The sequence below is a fragment of the Rhincodon typus genome, chromosome 42, assembly GCF_021869965.1.
Source record: "Rhincodon typus isolate 14 chromosome 42, sRhiTyp1.1, whole genome shotgun sequence".
Lineage (NCBI taxonomy): Eukaryota > Metazoa > Chordata > Chondrichthyes > Orectolobiformes > Rhincodontidae > Rhincodon > Rhincodon typus.
This window is the reverse complement of record NC_063373.1, coordinates 9,397,282-9,414,995: the sequence shown is the minus strand read 5'-3', so window position 1 is coordinate 9,414,995 and position 17,714 is coordinate 9,397,282. Positions and strand designations below refer to the sequence as shown.

General features: G+C 46.6%; 1 protein-coding gene across 1 annotated transcript in view; it reads right to left on the bottom strand.

Annotated features, from left to right (window-relative positions):
- Positions 1-17,714, bottom strand: part of LOC109924471 (zinc finger protein 271-like) — a 92,704-nt gene that overhangs the window by 60,661 nt on the left and 14,329 nt on the right. The window contains exons 2-3 of the mRNA XM_048619402.1: positions 17,485-17,545; positions 15,888-16,274 (exon numbers count right to left, since the gene is read on the bottom strand). Coding sequence (XP_048475359.1) covers positions 15,888-16,274; positions 17,485-17,545 — 448 coding nt within the window. The remainder of the gene's footprint in view (positions 1-15,887; positions 16,275-17,484; positions 17,546-17,714) is intronic.

Genomic DNA, 17,714 nt, shown 5'->3' with positions numbered 1-17,714 from the left:
TCTCTGTCTCACACACACTGGCTTCAGTTGCATATTAACTGGTTCTCTCTGCCTGGGTTCAGTTGCACACTCACTGGTTTCTCTATCTCGAACTGGGTTCAGTTCCAGATGACCTGAATGCGCTCTCTCTCAGACGGATTTCAGTTCCACACTCACTCAATCTCCCCTCTCTGTCTAAAGGGGTTCAGTTCCACACTAACTGTTTCTCCCTATCTCGGACTGTGTTCATTGTACCCCTTTCTCTCTCACCTCACTTTCTCTGAAACTGGGTACAGTGGCAAAATCTCACCTTCTCGTCTCCCTTTTCTTTCTCTTTCTCGGTCTCGATGAAGTTCACACTCACTGGTGCACTATTCTCTCTCGGACTGGCTTCTGTCCCTCATTCACTAGTTCATCTCTATCTCTCTCTCTTTCTTTCTTTCTGCCTCCTGGACTGGGTTCAGTCCCACACCATACTGGGCTCAGGTACACACTCACTGGTTCTTTGGTCTCACTCTGCTGGGTTTAATTTCAGATTCTGGCCTTCTATTCTCTTTCTCTCTTTTCTGAACTCATAGAACTCATAGAATCCCTACAGTGTGGAAACAGGCCCTTCGGCCCAACAAGTCCACACCGACCCTCAGAGCACCCAACCAAACTCATTCACCTATAACCCACCTAATCTACACATCCCTGAACACTACGGGCAATTTAGCATGGCCAATCCACCTAGCCTGCACATCTCTGGACTGTGGGAGGAAACCGGAGCACCCGGAGGAAACCCACGCAGACACATGGAGAATGTGCAAACTCCACACAGACAGTCGCCTAAGGCTGGAATTGAACTCGTGTCCCTGGTGCTGTGAGGCAGCAGTGCTATCACTTCCACACTTACTGATTCCTCCCTCTCTCGTTCTCTCACAGACTGGATTCAGTTCCACACTCACTAGTTCACCTACTCGTTCTCTTGAACTCAGTTCACTTTTACACAAACATAAGACTACCCCCCCGCCCCGCAACACTTTGTGCCTCTTGCATCCTCTCGGACTGGCTTTAGTTACAGTCACTGCTTCACATCTCTCTCCCTCCCCCAGACTGACTTTGTATATGTGATGGACTCTGTTACGTTCAACAATTACTGATACTCCCCACACTCTCTCTCCCTTTCTCAGGCTGGATTCAATTCCACAATGTCAGGTTTTCTTTCTTTCTCCCACTGGGTTCAGTTCCACAGTCACTCATTCTCCTCACTTTCATGGACTGGGTTCCTCCCTCTCTCTTATTCTGACAGGAATCACTTTAACATTCTCTGATCCCTCACTCTCTCTCAGACAGGACACACATCACACTCTAGAATTGAAGTCTCTCTGTCAGAATGGGTTCTGTTTCACACTCACCAGTCTCTCCTCAGACTGGGTTCATTTCCACACACTCTGGTTCCCTCCTAGAACTCTCTCTCATTCTCTCGGACTGAGTTCAGATCCGGACTCACTGCTTCCCCTCTCCCAAACTGGCTTAAGCTGTATGACTGACTGGGTTCAGTCACCTACTCACTGGTACATTCAGAGCCGGACCCGAAACGTTAACTCTGTTTTTTCCTTCGCAGCTGCTGCCAGACCTGCTGAGCTTTTCCAGCAACTTTGTTTTTGTTCCTGATTTACAGCATCCGTGGTTCTTTTGGTTTTTATTGAGCTGCACAGGGAGTTGGTTAGGCCACAGCTAGGGTACTGTGCTGGTTCTGGTCACCTCATTACGGGAAGGATGTGACAGAACTAGAGGGGGTGCAGAGGCTTACCAGGATGTTGCCTGGATTGGAACAATTGAGTATATGAAGAGACTAGACAGACTTGGAATGTTTTCTTTAGAGAAGGCTGGGGTGGGGGGCATAGTTGAGGTGTATAAGATTATGAGAGACATGGATAGGTTGAGTCGGGTGAGCAGATGTTTCTCCTCGTTGAAGTGTCAATCACGAAGGGGCATAGTTTTAAGGTGAGGCACCGTAGATTCAGAAGTTTTGAGAAAAGACATTTTTCACTCAGAAGTTGGTGGAAATCTAGAATGCACTGCCTTACAATCTTGAAGAAAATACTTGGATGTGCATTTGAAAGATCACAACATGAAAGATATGGGACAATCGGGATTAGCATGCCCTTATTTGTAGCTACTGTCAATGCAGATTCGATGGGCCAAGAGACCTTTTCTGCACTGTATGACTATCAGTCAATGAATGTGATTCAGAAACAGTCCCACAGGGAGACTTGAACCAGTGAGTACGAACTGTATCCAGTCTGTGAGACAGACAGCAAGAGAGAAAGGGAGGAGTCAGTGAGTGTGGATATGATTCCAGTCAGAGGGAGAGAGAGAAAGAGACTGGAGGGCCAGAATCTGTAATGAAACCCAGTATGAGACAGTGGAGCTGGTGAGTGTGAAACCGAGCCCAGTCCAAAAGAGTGAGAGGGAAAATAGTGATTGTTGAATTTAACCCAGTGCAACAGATATACAAAGCAAGTTCAGGGTTGGGGTGGTAACCAAAGCCAATCCAAGAGAACACAATGGGGCCAGAGAGAGGGGATCCGTTGAGTGTGGAAGTAAATCAGTGAACCAGTCAATGTGGTACTAAACCATGTCCAAGAAATAGAGATAGCAACTAATGAGTGTGTAACCAAAGCCAGTACAAGTGAGAGGTGCTTTAGTTAGTGTAAACTGCATTGAGACCGAGAAAGAGAGAGAAAAGAGAGATGACCAGGCAAGATTCTGTAACTGAAACAAGTTTGACGAGAAAGAGGTACTAGTTAGTGTAGAACTGAACGCAACCCAAAATACAGGGGAACCAGTCAGCTAGATGTGGAAGCTGTTTATCCTCTCTGATTAGGTAAAAGCTGATGGATTTGCAATGCGAGACAGTCTATTTTACTGAATTTGCCTTTGCCAAGTGTGTGTTTGTAGGATGTTACTATATTGGAACAGTCAATAAAATATATATTACCTACTACTAATTATATTAAGCATTTCAATAGTTGTAGTTAAGCCAATTCTTTTATTCTTATTTTGTCTGTATTTTAACTATAGTGCAGGAATAGTGTGTTTCGCTTCAAGATTGGTAATTTGACCAATCAATGCATCTCCAACGCAATACCTAGCACTTGACTTTAAAAAGAAAACATTAGGGTATAGGTTATCTTCTTCATATATTTTGAGGGGGTTTGGTCGGTTCATAACGCACATACAGGTCAAGTCTCTCATCGGGCTAGTTTCCGTTTCACACTCAGTAGTTTCAATCAGACTGGGTTCATTTCCACATACACCTTTTTCCATCTTTTTCAGACAGGCTTCAGTTGCACACTAAATGGCTCTGCTCTCTCTTGGACTGCTTTGTTTCCACACCCATTGGTTCCTTCCTCTTTCTCACCCATATTGGATTCTGCTCCACACACACTGGTACCTCTCCCTGTTGGACTGGGTTAAGTTGCACTCTCACTGGTAACTATCTCTCTCTTTCTCTGTCACCTTGGTTTCACGCTCACTAGTTCTGTTCTCTCTTGGACATTCACAAGATCTCCCTTCTCTCCTCCGGATGCTATCTCTCAGACAGAGTTCGGTTGCTAAATTTTGCCTTCCCATCTCACTTGGCTCTTTCTATCTTGTACAGGATGCACCTTACACTCAGTGGTCCACCTTTCACTCTCCAGGACTGACTCCCTATATCTCTGGGACTGGGTTCAGCTCGACAATCACTGGTTCCCCTCTCTTGCTCGCTCATTATGTTCAGTTCAACAATCATCAGTTCTCCTCTCTCTCCCCCTCACAGATTGGGTTCAGTTTCACACTGACTGTATCCTCGATCTCTCTCAAACGGGGTTGAGATGCAAAATCTGGCCATCCAGTTTTTTTTTCTCTCTCTCTCTGACGGAGATCACTTCCACATTCAATCGTTCCTCTTCTCATTCTCTCAGACTAGGTTCAGTTCCACAGTCACTGGCTACACGGACCCTCCCTCCTAAGAATCTGGCCTTCCAGTCTCTTCCTCTCTCTCTCTGCTGGGGATTACTTCCACACACTCTGACTGGTTTCAGTTCCATACTCACTGGTTCCCCTATCTCTTTCTCTGGTTGCATTCAGCTCCACAAACTCACAAATGCCACTCCCCCATCTCTCTCTCAGCCTCGGTTTAAAGAATCACAAAATCCGTACAGTGTGGACAGAGGCACAAAGAGGTTTAGTCCAACATTCATTGTCATTTCAGACTGGAATCAGTTCCTCATTCGCTGGTCCCCCTCTTTCTCTCTTGGACTGTTTTAGTATCACACTCAGTAGATCAATTCTCTCCCCTTGACTATAGTCACACATTCACTGGTACCTCTCACTCTCTCTGGTTGGGTTCAGTTTCACACTCACTAGTTGCCCTTTCTCGGACTGGATTCAATGCCACACTTGCTGGTTTTTCTTTTTCTGGCTCAGACAGGGTTCAGTTTCACACTCACTGGCTCCCCCTTTCTCAAATTTCAGATTAGCTTTAGTTCCACATTTACTGTTCCCCTCTCTCTCTTTCTCTCTCTCGGACTGGGTTAAGTTCCTGACTCACTGGTTCTTCAATCTCTCTTGTACTGGGTCTAGTTGTAGAATCCTTCTTCTGGTCTTTTTCACACTCTCTCACAGGGAGCAATTCCACGTTAAAAACCTCCAAAGAGCATCCCACCCTCCTACGCTATCCCTGTAATCCTGCATTTCCCCTGACTAATCCACCTAACCTACGCATCCTTAGATACTGTGGGGAATTTAGCGTGGCTAATCCACCTACTTACACATCTTTGGATTGTGGGAGGAAACCGGAGCACCCAGAAGTAACCCACGCAGACATGTGATAATGTGCAAACTCCACACGCAGACAGTCACTCGAGGGTGGAATCGAACCTGGGCCCCTGGCATTGTGAAGCAGAAGTACTAAGCACTGAGCCACCTTGCCACCAACATTCACCAGTTCCATTCTCTCTCAGAATGGCTCCAGTTCCACATTTACTGTTTCCCCCACCTCTCTTAGATGGGCTCAACTTCACCCTTGTTGGTTTCTCGTACTGTCTCAAACGGGGTTTAGGTCTGGTCTCCCAGTCTCTTTCTCACTCTCTGATGAGGATCAATTCCACACACACTGTCCCCTCTCTCTCTCTCTCTCTCAGCCCAGATACAGTACACACTCACTGGTCCAAGTCTCTCTGTTGGGCTGCGTTCTGTTTCACACTCACTAGTTTCTCTCTCTCTCGGACCAGATTTAGTCCTACACTCACTGGTTCGCCCCCATCTCTTTTGGATCAGATTCAGTTCCACACTCTGTGGTTCTGCTCTCTTGTTCTTTCGTATTATGTTTAGCCCACTCATCAGTACCCCTTTATCTCTCTTGACACTCTCTCTCAGACTGGGTTCAGTTGTAGAATTTTGCCTTGCAGTCTCTCTCTGTTCTCTGTCCATTTTGGACAGGTCACAGTTAACAGTAACTGGCACACCTTTCTGCTTTGGACTGGTTTTGGCTCCATCCTCACTGGTTGCTCTCTCTCATTCTTGGACTGGGTTTAGTACTACACTCACCAGTAACCCTTTTGCTCTCAGAGTTCAGTTTCACATTCACTGGTTCCCCTCTCAAACTTGGCTGGAGTTACACACTCACTGGTACTTCTTTGTCTCTTGGACTGGGATCAGTTTCACAATAACTGGTTCCCCCCACTCTCTCTCCGACTGTGTTCTGTTCCACAATCGCGCGTCCTCTTTCTCGCTCTCTCTCACAATGCTTTCTCACAGAATGGGTTCAGTTGCAGGATCCTGTTTTCCAGTCCCTCTCTGCTCTTTCAGACTGGATACAGTTCACACTCACCGCTTCCACCCCCTCGGACTGGTTCAGTCGCACACTCACTGATCTCTCTCTCTCTTTCCCCACCCCCTCCCCACAACCATCCCCGCGCACACCCCCACACCCCCCCACCCCCTCCCCACCACCCCACCCCAACTGGCTTCAGTTTCATGCTCAGTGGTTCCGTTCTCTCTCAGACAGGATGCAGTTCCACACTCACTGTTTCCCCACGAAGCAGAACCCTCTTCTCTCAAATCAGTCCTATCACAGAAACATTGAGGGAAGGGTTGGGCTGGCAACTCAACATTCTGGACTATAGGATCTTTAGGTGAGACAGAAGAGGGTTTAAAAAGGGTGTTGCTGTAGCACTATTAATTAAGACGTCAATGACTGCAAGAAATAGAGATGACATCTTGGAAGGGTCCTCAAATAAGCCTTTGTGGGTAGAATTTAAGAATGTTAAGAGGGCAGCTACTTTACTGGGAGTGTATTGTAGGCCCCCAAAGAGTCAGTGAGAAATAGAGGAGCAAATATGTAGCCAGTTCACAAGGGTGTGTAAGAGTAATAATCGGGTTACTAGGGGATTTTAACTTTCCAAACGTAAATTGGGATAGTTACAGTGTTAAGGGCTTAGAGGGGGTGAATTTCTTGTAATGTGTTCAGGGGAATTTTTTTGTATCAATATGTGGAAGGCCCAATTGGGCACGGCGCAGTGCTGGATGTGATTCTGGGGAAAGAAGCCAGACAAGTGTTCAATGTGACAGCAGGAGAAGATTTAGGCGATAATGACCACAACACAGTATGGTTCAAATTTAGAGATAACACAGCATGGAGCAGGAGGAACACAGCAGACCAGGCAGCATCAGAGCAGCAGGAAAGTTGACGTTTCGGGTCTTCAGAAATGGGTGAGGGGGAAGGGGGCTCAGAAATAAATAGAGAGGAGGGGTGGGGCTGGGGAAGGTAGGTGGGATGGTGATAGGTGAGTGCAGGTAGGCAGTAGTGGTGGGGATTGGTCAGTGAGGTGGGGGGGGGAGCGATTAGGTGGGAGAGAAGATGGACAGGTTGCGTCAGGTCAAGGAGGCGAGGATGAGAGGGAGGGCTGGTCATGCAATGAGGCAGGGGGTGGGGAGATTTTGAAACTGGTAAAGTCCACATTGAGAGCATTGCGTTGTAGGCTCACAAGGCTGAATATGAGATGCTGTGCCTCCAGTTTGTGGGTGGCCTCATTGTGACACTGGGGGAGACCCAGGATGGCTATGTCACCCAGGGAGGGGGAGGGGGAATTAAAATGGTTCACGACCAGAAGGTGTGTCGTTTGTCGCGAACAGAGCGCAGGTGGTCTACAAACTGGTTCAAATTTATTCTGGACAAGGAAAACAATGACCTGAAAAAGACAGTTTTGGACTGGAGGAAGGAAGATTTTATTAAAATAAAACAGGATCTGACCACAGTAGACTGGGAACGGTTCCTTGGTGATTTTTAAGCAGTGACTCCTAGTTCTAGATTCTCCCACAAGTGGAAACATCCTCTCCACATCAGCCCTGTCAAGATCTTATATGTTTCAATCAAGTCTGTTCAAAACTCCAGTGCCTGTTCAATCTTCTCTCAAAATATAACTCATTCGCTGCAGATATTAGAGACAACAGGTGCAGGGCTGGATGAACACAGCAGGCCAAGCAGCATCATAGGAGCAGACAGGCTGACGTTTCGGGCCTAGACCCTTCATCAGAAAAGGGGGAGGGGAAGGGGGTTCCGAAATAAATAGGGAGAGAGTGGGAGGCGGATAGAAGAGGGATAGAGGAGAGGATAGGTGGAGAGGAAACAAACAGGTCGAAGAGGCGGGGATGGAGCCAGTAAAGGTGAGTGTAGGTAGGGAGTTAGGAAGGGGATAGGTCAGTCCAGGGAGGACGGACAGGTCAAGGGGGCGGGATGAGGTTGGTCGGTAGGAGATGGAGGTGCGGCTTGAGGTGGGAGGAGGGGATAGGTGGGAGGAAGAACAGGTTAGGGAGGCAGGGACGAGCTGGACTGGTTTTGGGATGCGGTAGCGGGAGGGGAGATTTCGAAACTTGTGAAATCCTCATTGATACCATTGGGCTGCAGGGTTCCCAAGCGGAATATGAGTTGCTGTTCCTGCAACCTTCGGGTGGCATCGTTGTGGCACTGCAGGAGGCCCAGGATGGACATGTCGTCTGAGGAATGGGAGGGGGAGTTGAAATGGTTCGCGACTGGGAGGTGCAGTTGTTACCTACACTCACCTTTACTGGCTCCATCCCCGCCTCTTCGACCTGTTTGTTTCCTCTCCACCTATCCTCTCCTCTATCCCTCTTCTATCCGCCTCCCACTCTCTCCCTATTTATTTCGGAACCCCCTTCCCCTCCCCCTTTTCTGATGAAGGGTCTAGGTCCGAAACGTCAGCCTCTCTGCTCCTATGATGCTGCTTGGCCTGCTGTGTTCATCCAGCCCTGCACCTTGTTGTCTCGGATTCTCCAGCATCTGCAGTTCCTACTACCACTGCAGATATTAGTCTGGTAAACCTTCTCTGAACTGTTTCTGACTCATTTACATTCTTAGTCATGTCCTTTTAGTGGAGCAAATGTGCCATTCTGACATAGTCCGGTCTATTCTGTTCTACATGTGACTCCAGACCCACAGTAAACATAGTTGACTCTTAATTGTCCTCTGAGCAATTGCATGTGTTATAAATGCTGACCTAACCAGCGAAGCCTGTATCCCGTAAATGAATATTAACAAATAGGCATCTGGTCTCTCAGTTACATTGTAAAACAGAAAAAGACTATAAAATTGTATAAAAACTGGAAAAACCTTGTTTTAGGAAAGTGGCTTGACTGGTTGCCCTGTTATAGGATGGATATCATTAAGCTGGAGAGGGTTCAGAAAGATTTACCAGGATGTTGCTGGGAATGGAGGGTGTGAGTTACAAGGAGAGGATGAACAGACTTGGACTTTTTTCACTGGAGTGTAGGAGGTTGAGGTGAGACCTTATAGAGGTTTATAAAATCACAAGGGGATACCTTCTCCCCATACCCTTTGATCCATTTAGTATTAAGGGATCTAAGTCTAACTCCTTCCCCCTCCATCTGTTACCAAACCCCTTAGCCCCATCTGCTCTCACTTGTTCTCTACCTCTGTTGCCCTAAAGTTCCATTGTCAGCAAACACTGCCTTTGAAGAAGGAGTTTGATATAATTCTTAGGGCTAAAGGGTATAGAGATAAAGCTGGAATTGAGTTGGATAATCAATTACCATGTTGAATGAAAGAACGGGCTCAAAGGACCGAATGGCCTACTCCTAATTTCTACACTTATACTGCATCGGTCATATATTTTGTTCACTGGCTCAACTTCTCCAAATCACATCGAAGCATCTCTGCTGCATCCTCACATTTTACCCTTGCATTGAATTTTGTGTAATTTGTAAGCATTGAGAATTACATTTAGTTTCCTCATCTAAATAATTTATATGTATATATATATTTAGTGAATAGTTGGGTTCTAGCTCTGAATCCTACACTAGCCACTGGGTGCCAATTGGAAAAAGGCCTATTTATCCCTAAACGTTGTTTCTTGTCTTCCAACGAGTTTTCTATGCATGTCAGTACACTACCTTCAATCGCATATGCTTTAAATTTACACGGCAATTTATTTATTTATGATTAATTTATGGCATGTGGGCATTGCTAGCTGGCCAGCATTAATTGCCCATCCCTAGTTGCCCTTGAGGTGGTGATGGTGAAGCGCTGCAGTCCACCTGCTGTGGGTTGATCCACAATGCCATCAGGGAGAGAATTCCAGGATTTTGACCCAGAGATAGCAAAGGAATAGTTCCAAGTCAAGATGGTGAGTGGCTTGGAGGGAACTCGCAGGTGGTGGTTTTCCTGTGTATCTGCTGCCTTTATCTTTCTAGATGGAAGTGGTTGCGGGTTTGGAAGGTGCTGTCTGAGAATCTTTGATGAATTTCTGCAGTGCATGGTGGAGATAGTACACAGCTGCAGCTGAGTGTCTGTGGTAGAGGGAGTGGGCACTTGCGAATGTAGTGCCAATCAAGCGGGCTGCTTTGTACTGGATGGTGTCAAGCTTCCGAGTGTTGTTGGAACTGCACCCATTCAGGCAAGTGGGGAGTATTCCATCACACTCCTGACTTGTGCCTTTAGATGATGGACAGGCTTTGGGGAGTCAGGAAGTGTGTTACTCGCTGCAGTATTCCTAGCCTCTGACTTGCTCTCGTACTCATTGTGTTTATGTGGCGACTCCAGCTGAGTTTCTGGTCAATGGTAACACCCGCCCCAACCAAGAATATTGATGGGGGGGTATTGAGTGATGGTAACACCATTGAATGTCAAGGGGTGGTGGTTGGGTTCTCTTATTAGTGATGGTCATAGCCTGGCATTTGTATGGCGTGAATGTTTCTTGCCACTTATCAGCACAAGCCTGGATATTGTCCAGATCTTGTTGCATTTGGACATGGATTGCTTCAGTATCTGAGGAGTCATGAATGGTGCTGAACATTGTGCAATCACCGGCGAACATCCCCACTTCTGACCTTATGGTGGAGGGAAGGTCATTGATGAAGCAACTGAAGATGTTTGGCCCTAGGACAGTACCCTGTGGAACTTCTGCAGAGATGTCCTGGAGCCAAGATGAGTGACGTCCAACACATGACTATTTTCCTATGTACTAGGTATGGTTCCAACCAGCAGAAAGTCTGACCCCTGATACCCATTGATTCCAGTTTTGCGAGGGCTCCCTGATGCCACACTTGGTCAAATGCAGGCTTGATAATGAGGACTGTCACTCTCACCTCACCTCTGCAATTCAGCTTTTTTGCCCATGTTTGAATCAAGGCTGTCATGATGTCAGGAGCTGAGTGGCCCTGGCGGAACCCAAACTGGGCAACACTGAGCAGGTTATTGCTGAGTAAGTGGTGTTTGATGGCACTATTGGTGCCACCTTCCTGTTCATCGAGAGTATGCTAAAATGGTGGTAATTGGCTGGGTTGGATTTGTCCAGCTTTTTATATACAGGACATACCTGGGCAGTTTTCCACATTGCTGGGTAGATGCAAGTGTTGTAACTGCACTGCAACTGTTTGGCTAGGGGAGCGGCAAATTCTGCAGCACATCTTCAGTACTGTCAGAATGCTGTCAGGGCCCATAGCCTTTGCAGTATCCAGTGTCTTTAACTGTTCTTTGGTATCACATGGAGTGAATCGAACTGGCTAAAGACTAGTATCTGTACCACTGGAGGAGATGGACTCATACTGGACTTTATCAAAAGCCTTCTGAAAGTCAAGTAAACCACATCCACTAGCTCCCCTTTATTAAGCCTACTGGTTACACCCTCAAAAAAATTCCAGTAGATTTGCTAAGCGTGGTTTCCCTTTTGTAAATTCATGCTGACTCTGTTCAATTCTGTCACTGTTTTCCAAGTGCTCTGCTATAGGAATTCAGCTAAAGTCCACATGCCAACCAATCAGCATTCTGCTCCGATGTAACATAAATGTTAGCTTGTCCCAGAAGTAATACTCTCACAAATTGGCCTGATGAGTGCAGGACGAAAAGCGTGGACAAAGTGTATCTTTATATCAACAATATTTTTAAACGCTATTCCCAAGTTCTTATCTCTCCCACAACAGAGAGCACCCTTTCAGCATCCACCCTGTCACACCACTTATATGTTTAAACAGGACGTCTCCCCCACACTTCACAAATCCTTTGACTACAATATGTCAATTAGATCACTTGAGGGAATACACACCTGGTCTTGTGCAACCCCTGCATCGTTCTGCTTCATCTGTGCTTGCCATAGAACGAGTGTGATGAAGGCTCACCAGACTGATCCCTGGAAAGGCAGGACAGTCTTACGAGGCGAGATTCAGGAGATCAAGCCTGTCTTCTACAGAGTTTTGAACAATGAGAGGCAATCTCACCAAGTATGTAAAATTCTGGTAGGGTTGGACAGAGTAGATGCAGGAAGTAAATTTCCTACAACTCTACACCACATGCGGTCTGAAACTGGGACACACACACACTCATGTTAAAGATATTAAGGGATATGGGCGGGGGGACAGCGATGGGGAAAATCGCGCTTAAGACTGTTTTCACCCTTCATTATTTCATTGAGATGTGAGTGCTGCAGACCAGGCAAGTACGTGCTCTGCAATTTTCCTCTGATGTTAGGAGGTAGCGTCTTTTGGTTGAGATGATAAACCCTGACCACCCTCGCAGCTGGATAGTCAACAACATTTCAAAGCTGATCAGGGGAATCTGTCCACCACCCATGGTCAATATTTATCCCTTGGTTGACACCGCACTCACACAGGCACACCCAGATACATAAATGTGAAATTTGATCCTTATCATATCGCAGTTTGTAGGAACTTGACATGTCCAAACAGACCTCCTGCACTTTTTACAGCCTGACAGTGACTACACTTCAAAAGTACCTCACTGGCTGAAAAATGGCTGGGGATGAAGGGGCAGTAGTGCTGGTTTATACATTTGCCAATCCTTTACTTTGGAGCAATGGGATAGTGCACACCTTCCCTGAGTGAACGAGAATAAAAAGCGTGGCGTGGACAGATCTGGCAGACCAACCTGCTCCTTAGACGTAAAGCCGCTGTGTAATTATTCAATCTTTCTGCTGCGTCCTTAGTTGCAAACGGACACTAAACAGGATGGTAAACAACCAAAAGATTTTAAGAAGGACCAACAGAAATGAGTCATTCAATCCCATCGAGTCTGCTCCACCATTCAATGGGATCGTGGTTGATTTGATAATCCTCAACTTAACTTTCTTGCCTCCCCCCTCCAATAACCTGCGATTCCCTTACGGATTAAAAATCAGTCCATTTCAGCTTCGAATATACTTAATGACCCACCCTGGTCAGTGTGAACGATCCCTTATTCTGAAATTATGCTTTCTGATCCAAGATCCTCTGACAAGGGGAAACAACTTTTACACATCTACCCTGTCAAGTCCTCGAAGAATCTTGTGTGCTTCAATAAAGTCGCCTCTCATTCCTCAAACTTTCAAAGACAGCAGGTCCAATCTACTTGACCTCACGCTCCATAATATGATCAGCCTTCTCTGGACTGTCTCCAATGCCAGTACATCAATCAGTTTTGGGAGTTTGACTTTGTTTTAAGAAGAGGTATGTTATGATCAGCAGTGAGAAGGTAATTTTTTTTTTGAGAAAGGTCAGAAAGTCAATTTGGAACAGCGACTGGAATGCATTCTTTTTAGATGGGGGTTGAGGGAGTGGTACAGAAGAGGGTCAGCAAAAAGCGTTAGTAAAAAGGATGGGGAAACAAGACGTCTTGGAGGGACTCCTTAGATTATAGGACGGCATGGACAGGTTCATCAGATGGTCTGACCAGCGGCAAATGGAATTCAATCTGATCAAAGTATGACGATACACTTTGGCAGGACGCACAAGACAAAGGAATACATGATGAACTGTAAGAATCCTGGGAAGCATTGAGGATTAGAGGGAATTTGGTATACATGTACACTGGCCCCTTAAGTTATCAGGACAGGTGGATAAAGTGGTGAAGGTGGCATACGGGAAAGGCCTTTATTAGTTGAGACAGAGAGTTTAAGGGCTGGGGATGATGCGAGGACTGTATAACATGTGGGTTATGCCACAGCCGGAATGTTGTGCGCAATTCTGGAATCCACATTATCAGAGGGATGTGGTGACACTGAAGAGGGTGCAGAACAGATTTACCAGGATGTTTCCCGAGTTGGAGAACTTCAGTTACAAAGAGTAATTGGATTCATTCCTCAGAGTAGAGAATTGAAAGGGGACATGATTGAGATGTGTAGAATTATGCCAGGAACAGATAGAGTAGACAGGAAGGATCTTTTCCCCCTACTGGGGGTTTAATGACCGGGGCACAGATTTATGGTAAGGGGCAGAAGGTTTAAAAGAGATATGAAGAAATATTTTTCCAACCAGAAAATGGTGGGAATCTGAATCTGCCTATAAGGGTGGTAGAGGCAGAAATGCTCATCACATTTAAGAAATGTTTAGATGTGCACTTGTGGTGCTAAGGTATACAAAGTTTTAGGCAAAGTGCTAGAAAATGGGATTAGAATAGTTGGTAGCTGTTTTTGACCGGTGTGGATGCGATGGGCCCTACAGCCTTTTTCTGTGCTGTAGATCTCTTGCAGTCTATGATTGTAGTTTTGGGTGAGCAGTAATAGTTGTGTACTTGCACGCATGTGGACAGTATGTGTATGTGCGCACGCATGTGAGAAACAGAAGACAGTCTGTGTGTGTCAAAAGGACCTAAGTGTCCTTTTGTAAGAGAGTGATTATACATGTGTGTGCACGTCAGAGGAAGTAAGTGTCCATGCATGCGTGTACAAATCTGTGTTTCTATTTGCGACAGCGTGTTTGTGTGAGAAGGAGAACGAGTCTGAACAGTTGTGTGAGAGAGAGTGTGTGTGTGAGAAAGAGTGCGTGCCTGTCTGTGTGTCAGGCACCAAGAGCATGTTTTATGAACAGAAAGTGTCAGAGTGGCACAGTGAGTCTGCATGCATTATACAGAGAGTATGAGGCTCCGAGGGACTGTGCGCAGGGGCTGGGGCCAAGAACATGGATTTGGGATTAAGACAGCGTACAGGCTGTGCATGTGTGATGGAGAGAGAGTGAATGAGATAAAGAGTGGGTGTGTATCTATGAGTGAGAGAGAAAAAGAGATGAAAAAGCATGTCAGAGAGAGTGCGATTAAGTGCGGGAGACTGGGGATTGACGAGGGAGACGGTGGGGGGACGAGGGAGATGAGTGGGTCGAGGTGGACGGGGAGTCGAGGGAGACGGGGGGGTCACAGTAGAGATGGGGGCAGGAGACAGGGTGGGCAGGAGAGCGCGGAGCGGGAGAAAGAGAGAGACAGAGTGAGAGTGTGAGAGAGGGTGCAGGACAGCATGTACGAGAGAGAGAGATGGAGGGAGAATGAGAGACAGAGACAGCTAGAGATAATGAGAAATGTATGAGGGAGGGTATGACAGAGGGAGAGTGCAATGGAGGGAGATTACTGTGAGAGAGGCTGCATTTGACAGAGTGTGTCAGAGAAAGAGAGAGAGAGAGTGTATGTGTGTTTGTGTGTATGTTTGTGTGTGTGAGAGAGAGAGTGAGAGTATGTGTGTGTCAGTGTGAAAGTATGAGGGTGTGCGACTATGAGAGAGGGTGTGCGAGTATGAGAGAGGGTGAGGGTGTGCGAGTATGAGAGAGGGTGCGCGTGTGAGGGCAAGAGGGCAAGGGGGCAAGGGTGTGTGAGAAAGTGTGTCAGAGTATGAGGGTGAGTGAGTGTGCAAAACAAACTGTGTGAATCCGAGTACGAGAGAGACACTATGCAAGGGAGAGAGTGAGATTATGAGACAGCACGTGTGAGAGATTGTGGAGAGTATGACAGAGAAAGTTTGAGAGTATGAGAGAGAGCCCATCACTATAAGAGTGTGCATTAGGCACTGCACGAGAGACAGAGTATGAATGAGAGTGTGAAAGTATGACAGAGTGTTTGTGACAGAGAGTGAGAGAGAGTAGGTGAATGTGAGTGTGTTAGAGAGAAAGAAAGAGTGAGATAGTATGGATGTATGTGAGAGAGGGACTGTGTCTGTGAAAGAAAGAGACTGCATAAGAGAGTGTGATTGTGTGTGAGAGAAAAAAATGTGACAGTAATTGTGAGTAAGAGGGAAAGAGAAAGAAAGTGCGTAACAGTAATTGTGTGAGTGAGATTGTGCATGAGGGAGTTTGTGTATGTGAGAAAGACAGTGTATCTGTGCGACAGCAATTGTGTGAGTGAGACTGTGTGTGAAAGAGAGAGTTTGTGTGTGTGAGGAAGACAGTGTGTGTCTGTGTGGGAGTAACTGTGTGAGAAAGTGTGAGAGACAGAGACAGTACATATGTAACAGTAAGTCTGTGTATGAGAGAGACTGTTTGCAAAAGTCTGTGCAGAACACATTGGGAAACAACATTTACAGCAATCTTCCATCTCTCTGGATATCATATCCCACCAACCAACCTTGCATTTCTCACAGTCAGCTAACCTGTTCTGGGACTCTGTCTGTTCTGCATCTTCAGGGCCATCACTTGAACCCTCCTCACCGCTCTCGGCCTCGGAATCTGCTTCCGGAGAAGACGGAGCTGAAAGAGCCTCAGGGTCTACAGTATCCTCCTCGCCGCTCTCGGACTGTGCATCCGGAGAAGATGGAGCTGAAAGAGTTTCAGGGTCCACAGTGTCCTCCTCGCCGCTCTCGGACGGTGTTCCAGGTGAAGTTGTTGTTGAAAGAGCATCAGGGTCTGCAGCCTCCTCATCGCTAGGCCCCTCCTCACTGCTCTCCGGCTTCGGTGACTTTTCCAGCCGCATGGTCACTCTTGATCTACCCTTTCGCTGCTCCTGTTTGCAGGCTGAAGCTCGGCCTCTGTTGCTAGCCCTAGCGTAGAGGAACAAAACAACTATGTTAGCTCTATTAGCTTTATGCTCCAGTGTAGGCTCCCTGAAGCGGCATGTTAATAGCTGCGTTCATTGTGAGAGGAAGCAGCAGCTAGCCCCTCCTCCCCACTCCCATCCCCCACTCTCCCTTCAGGCACTGCTCTTGTTTCACCTCCCGAAAGCTTTTAAGAGATAGCCCTTTGCTATTTACAACCACAACGGGCCGCACTTTGAGACAGGATTAGAGGTGTTGCTAACTGCAACGCTCCTCCCGCCTGCTCACAGGAAGCAGCTCATCAGGGCTCATTCACACTTTGTAAACTGATATGAGAAAGAAGGCAGGGACTGTGTGTGTGTGTGTGTGTGTGTGTGTGTGTGTGTCAGAGAAAAAGAGAAAAAACACAGACCGACATTGGACAAAGATAGACAGAAACCAGACTGACGTGGGACAGAGAGAGACAGACAGACAGAGAGGGAGAAAGGGAGGGAGTGTGTGTGTGTGTGTGAAAGAGAGAGAGAAAAAAAACGAGCCTGTCACAGGACAGAGAGAGAAAAACCAGACAGATTAGGGACAGGAGGGGTGGGGGGAAGAGAGAGAAAGAGCGAGATAGAAAGAAAGAGAGAGACAGACAGAGAGAGAGATTGAGAAAATAGAATGACACGTCAGAGGAAGACAGAAAATACAGTGACACGAGGAGGGAGAAACCAGACTGATATGGGATAGAAAAAGAGAGAAACCAGACCTTCAGAGACTCAGTGGAAGTGACACTGAGGATAGGGTGGCGCTGCACTGGGTACGAGGTGTCTATTCACACTGTTGCTAGCTCTCCTTGCCTTTTAACTGAGTGACTCCCCAGGCCATTTCAATGGGTAGTGAGGAGTTAATCACTTACTGCAGTAACAAAGTGTAGACCCGATAAAGCAGATTTCCTTCATCAGTGATATTAGTTAACCAGACAGGCTTTTAAGAATTGGCAATCTTTCCCCACTTACATAATATTCAGCTTTTAATTCCTCCTGCCAAAGCGCATAATCTCATATTTCCCACATGGTACGCCATCTGTCAAGTTTCTCTCCATTACCTATTTCCCTCTCCAGACTCTTTGTGTCATTCGCAACACATGCTTTCCCACTTATTTTTGCAAACTTGGGGTGATACTATATTCACTTCCTTCATCCCCATCGTTACTCAGCAAGGCAGTACAGCTCACCTGGGTAAGGGCAGGATCACCTTTCGTGAATCTGCGTTTGAGGTTTTGTGTGCAGACAGATCTGCAAGGAAAGAAACAGAGTTTATAATCTTGAACAGCGACACAGGGCGAAACATCGAGCGAGACTTGGCCACCACTTCTGCGGCCACGTGGTCACTTTATTTAAGGAAGGATGTAAATGCATTGAAGGCAGCTCAGAGGGCGTTTAACTAGACTAACACCTGGAATCA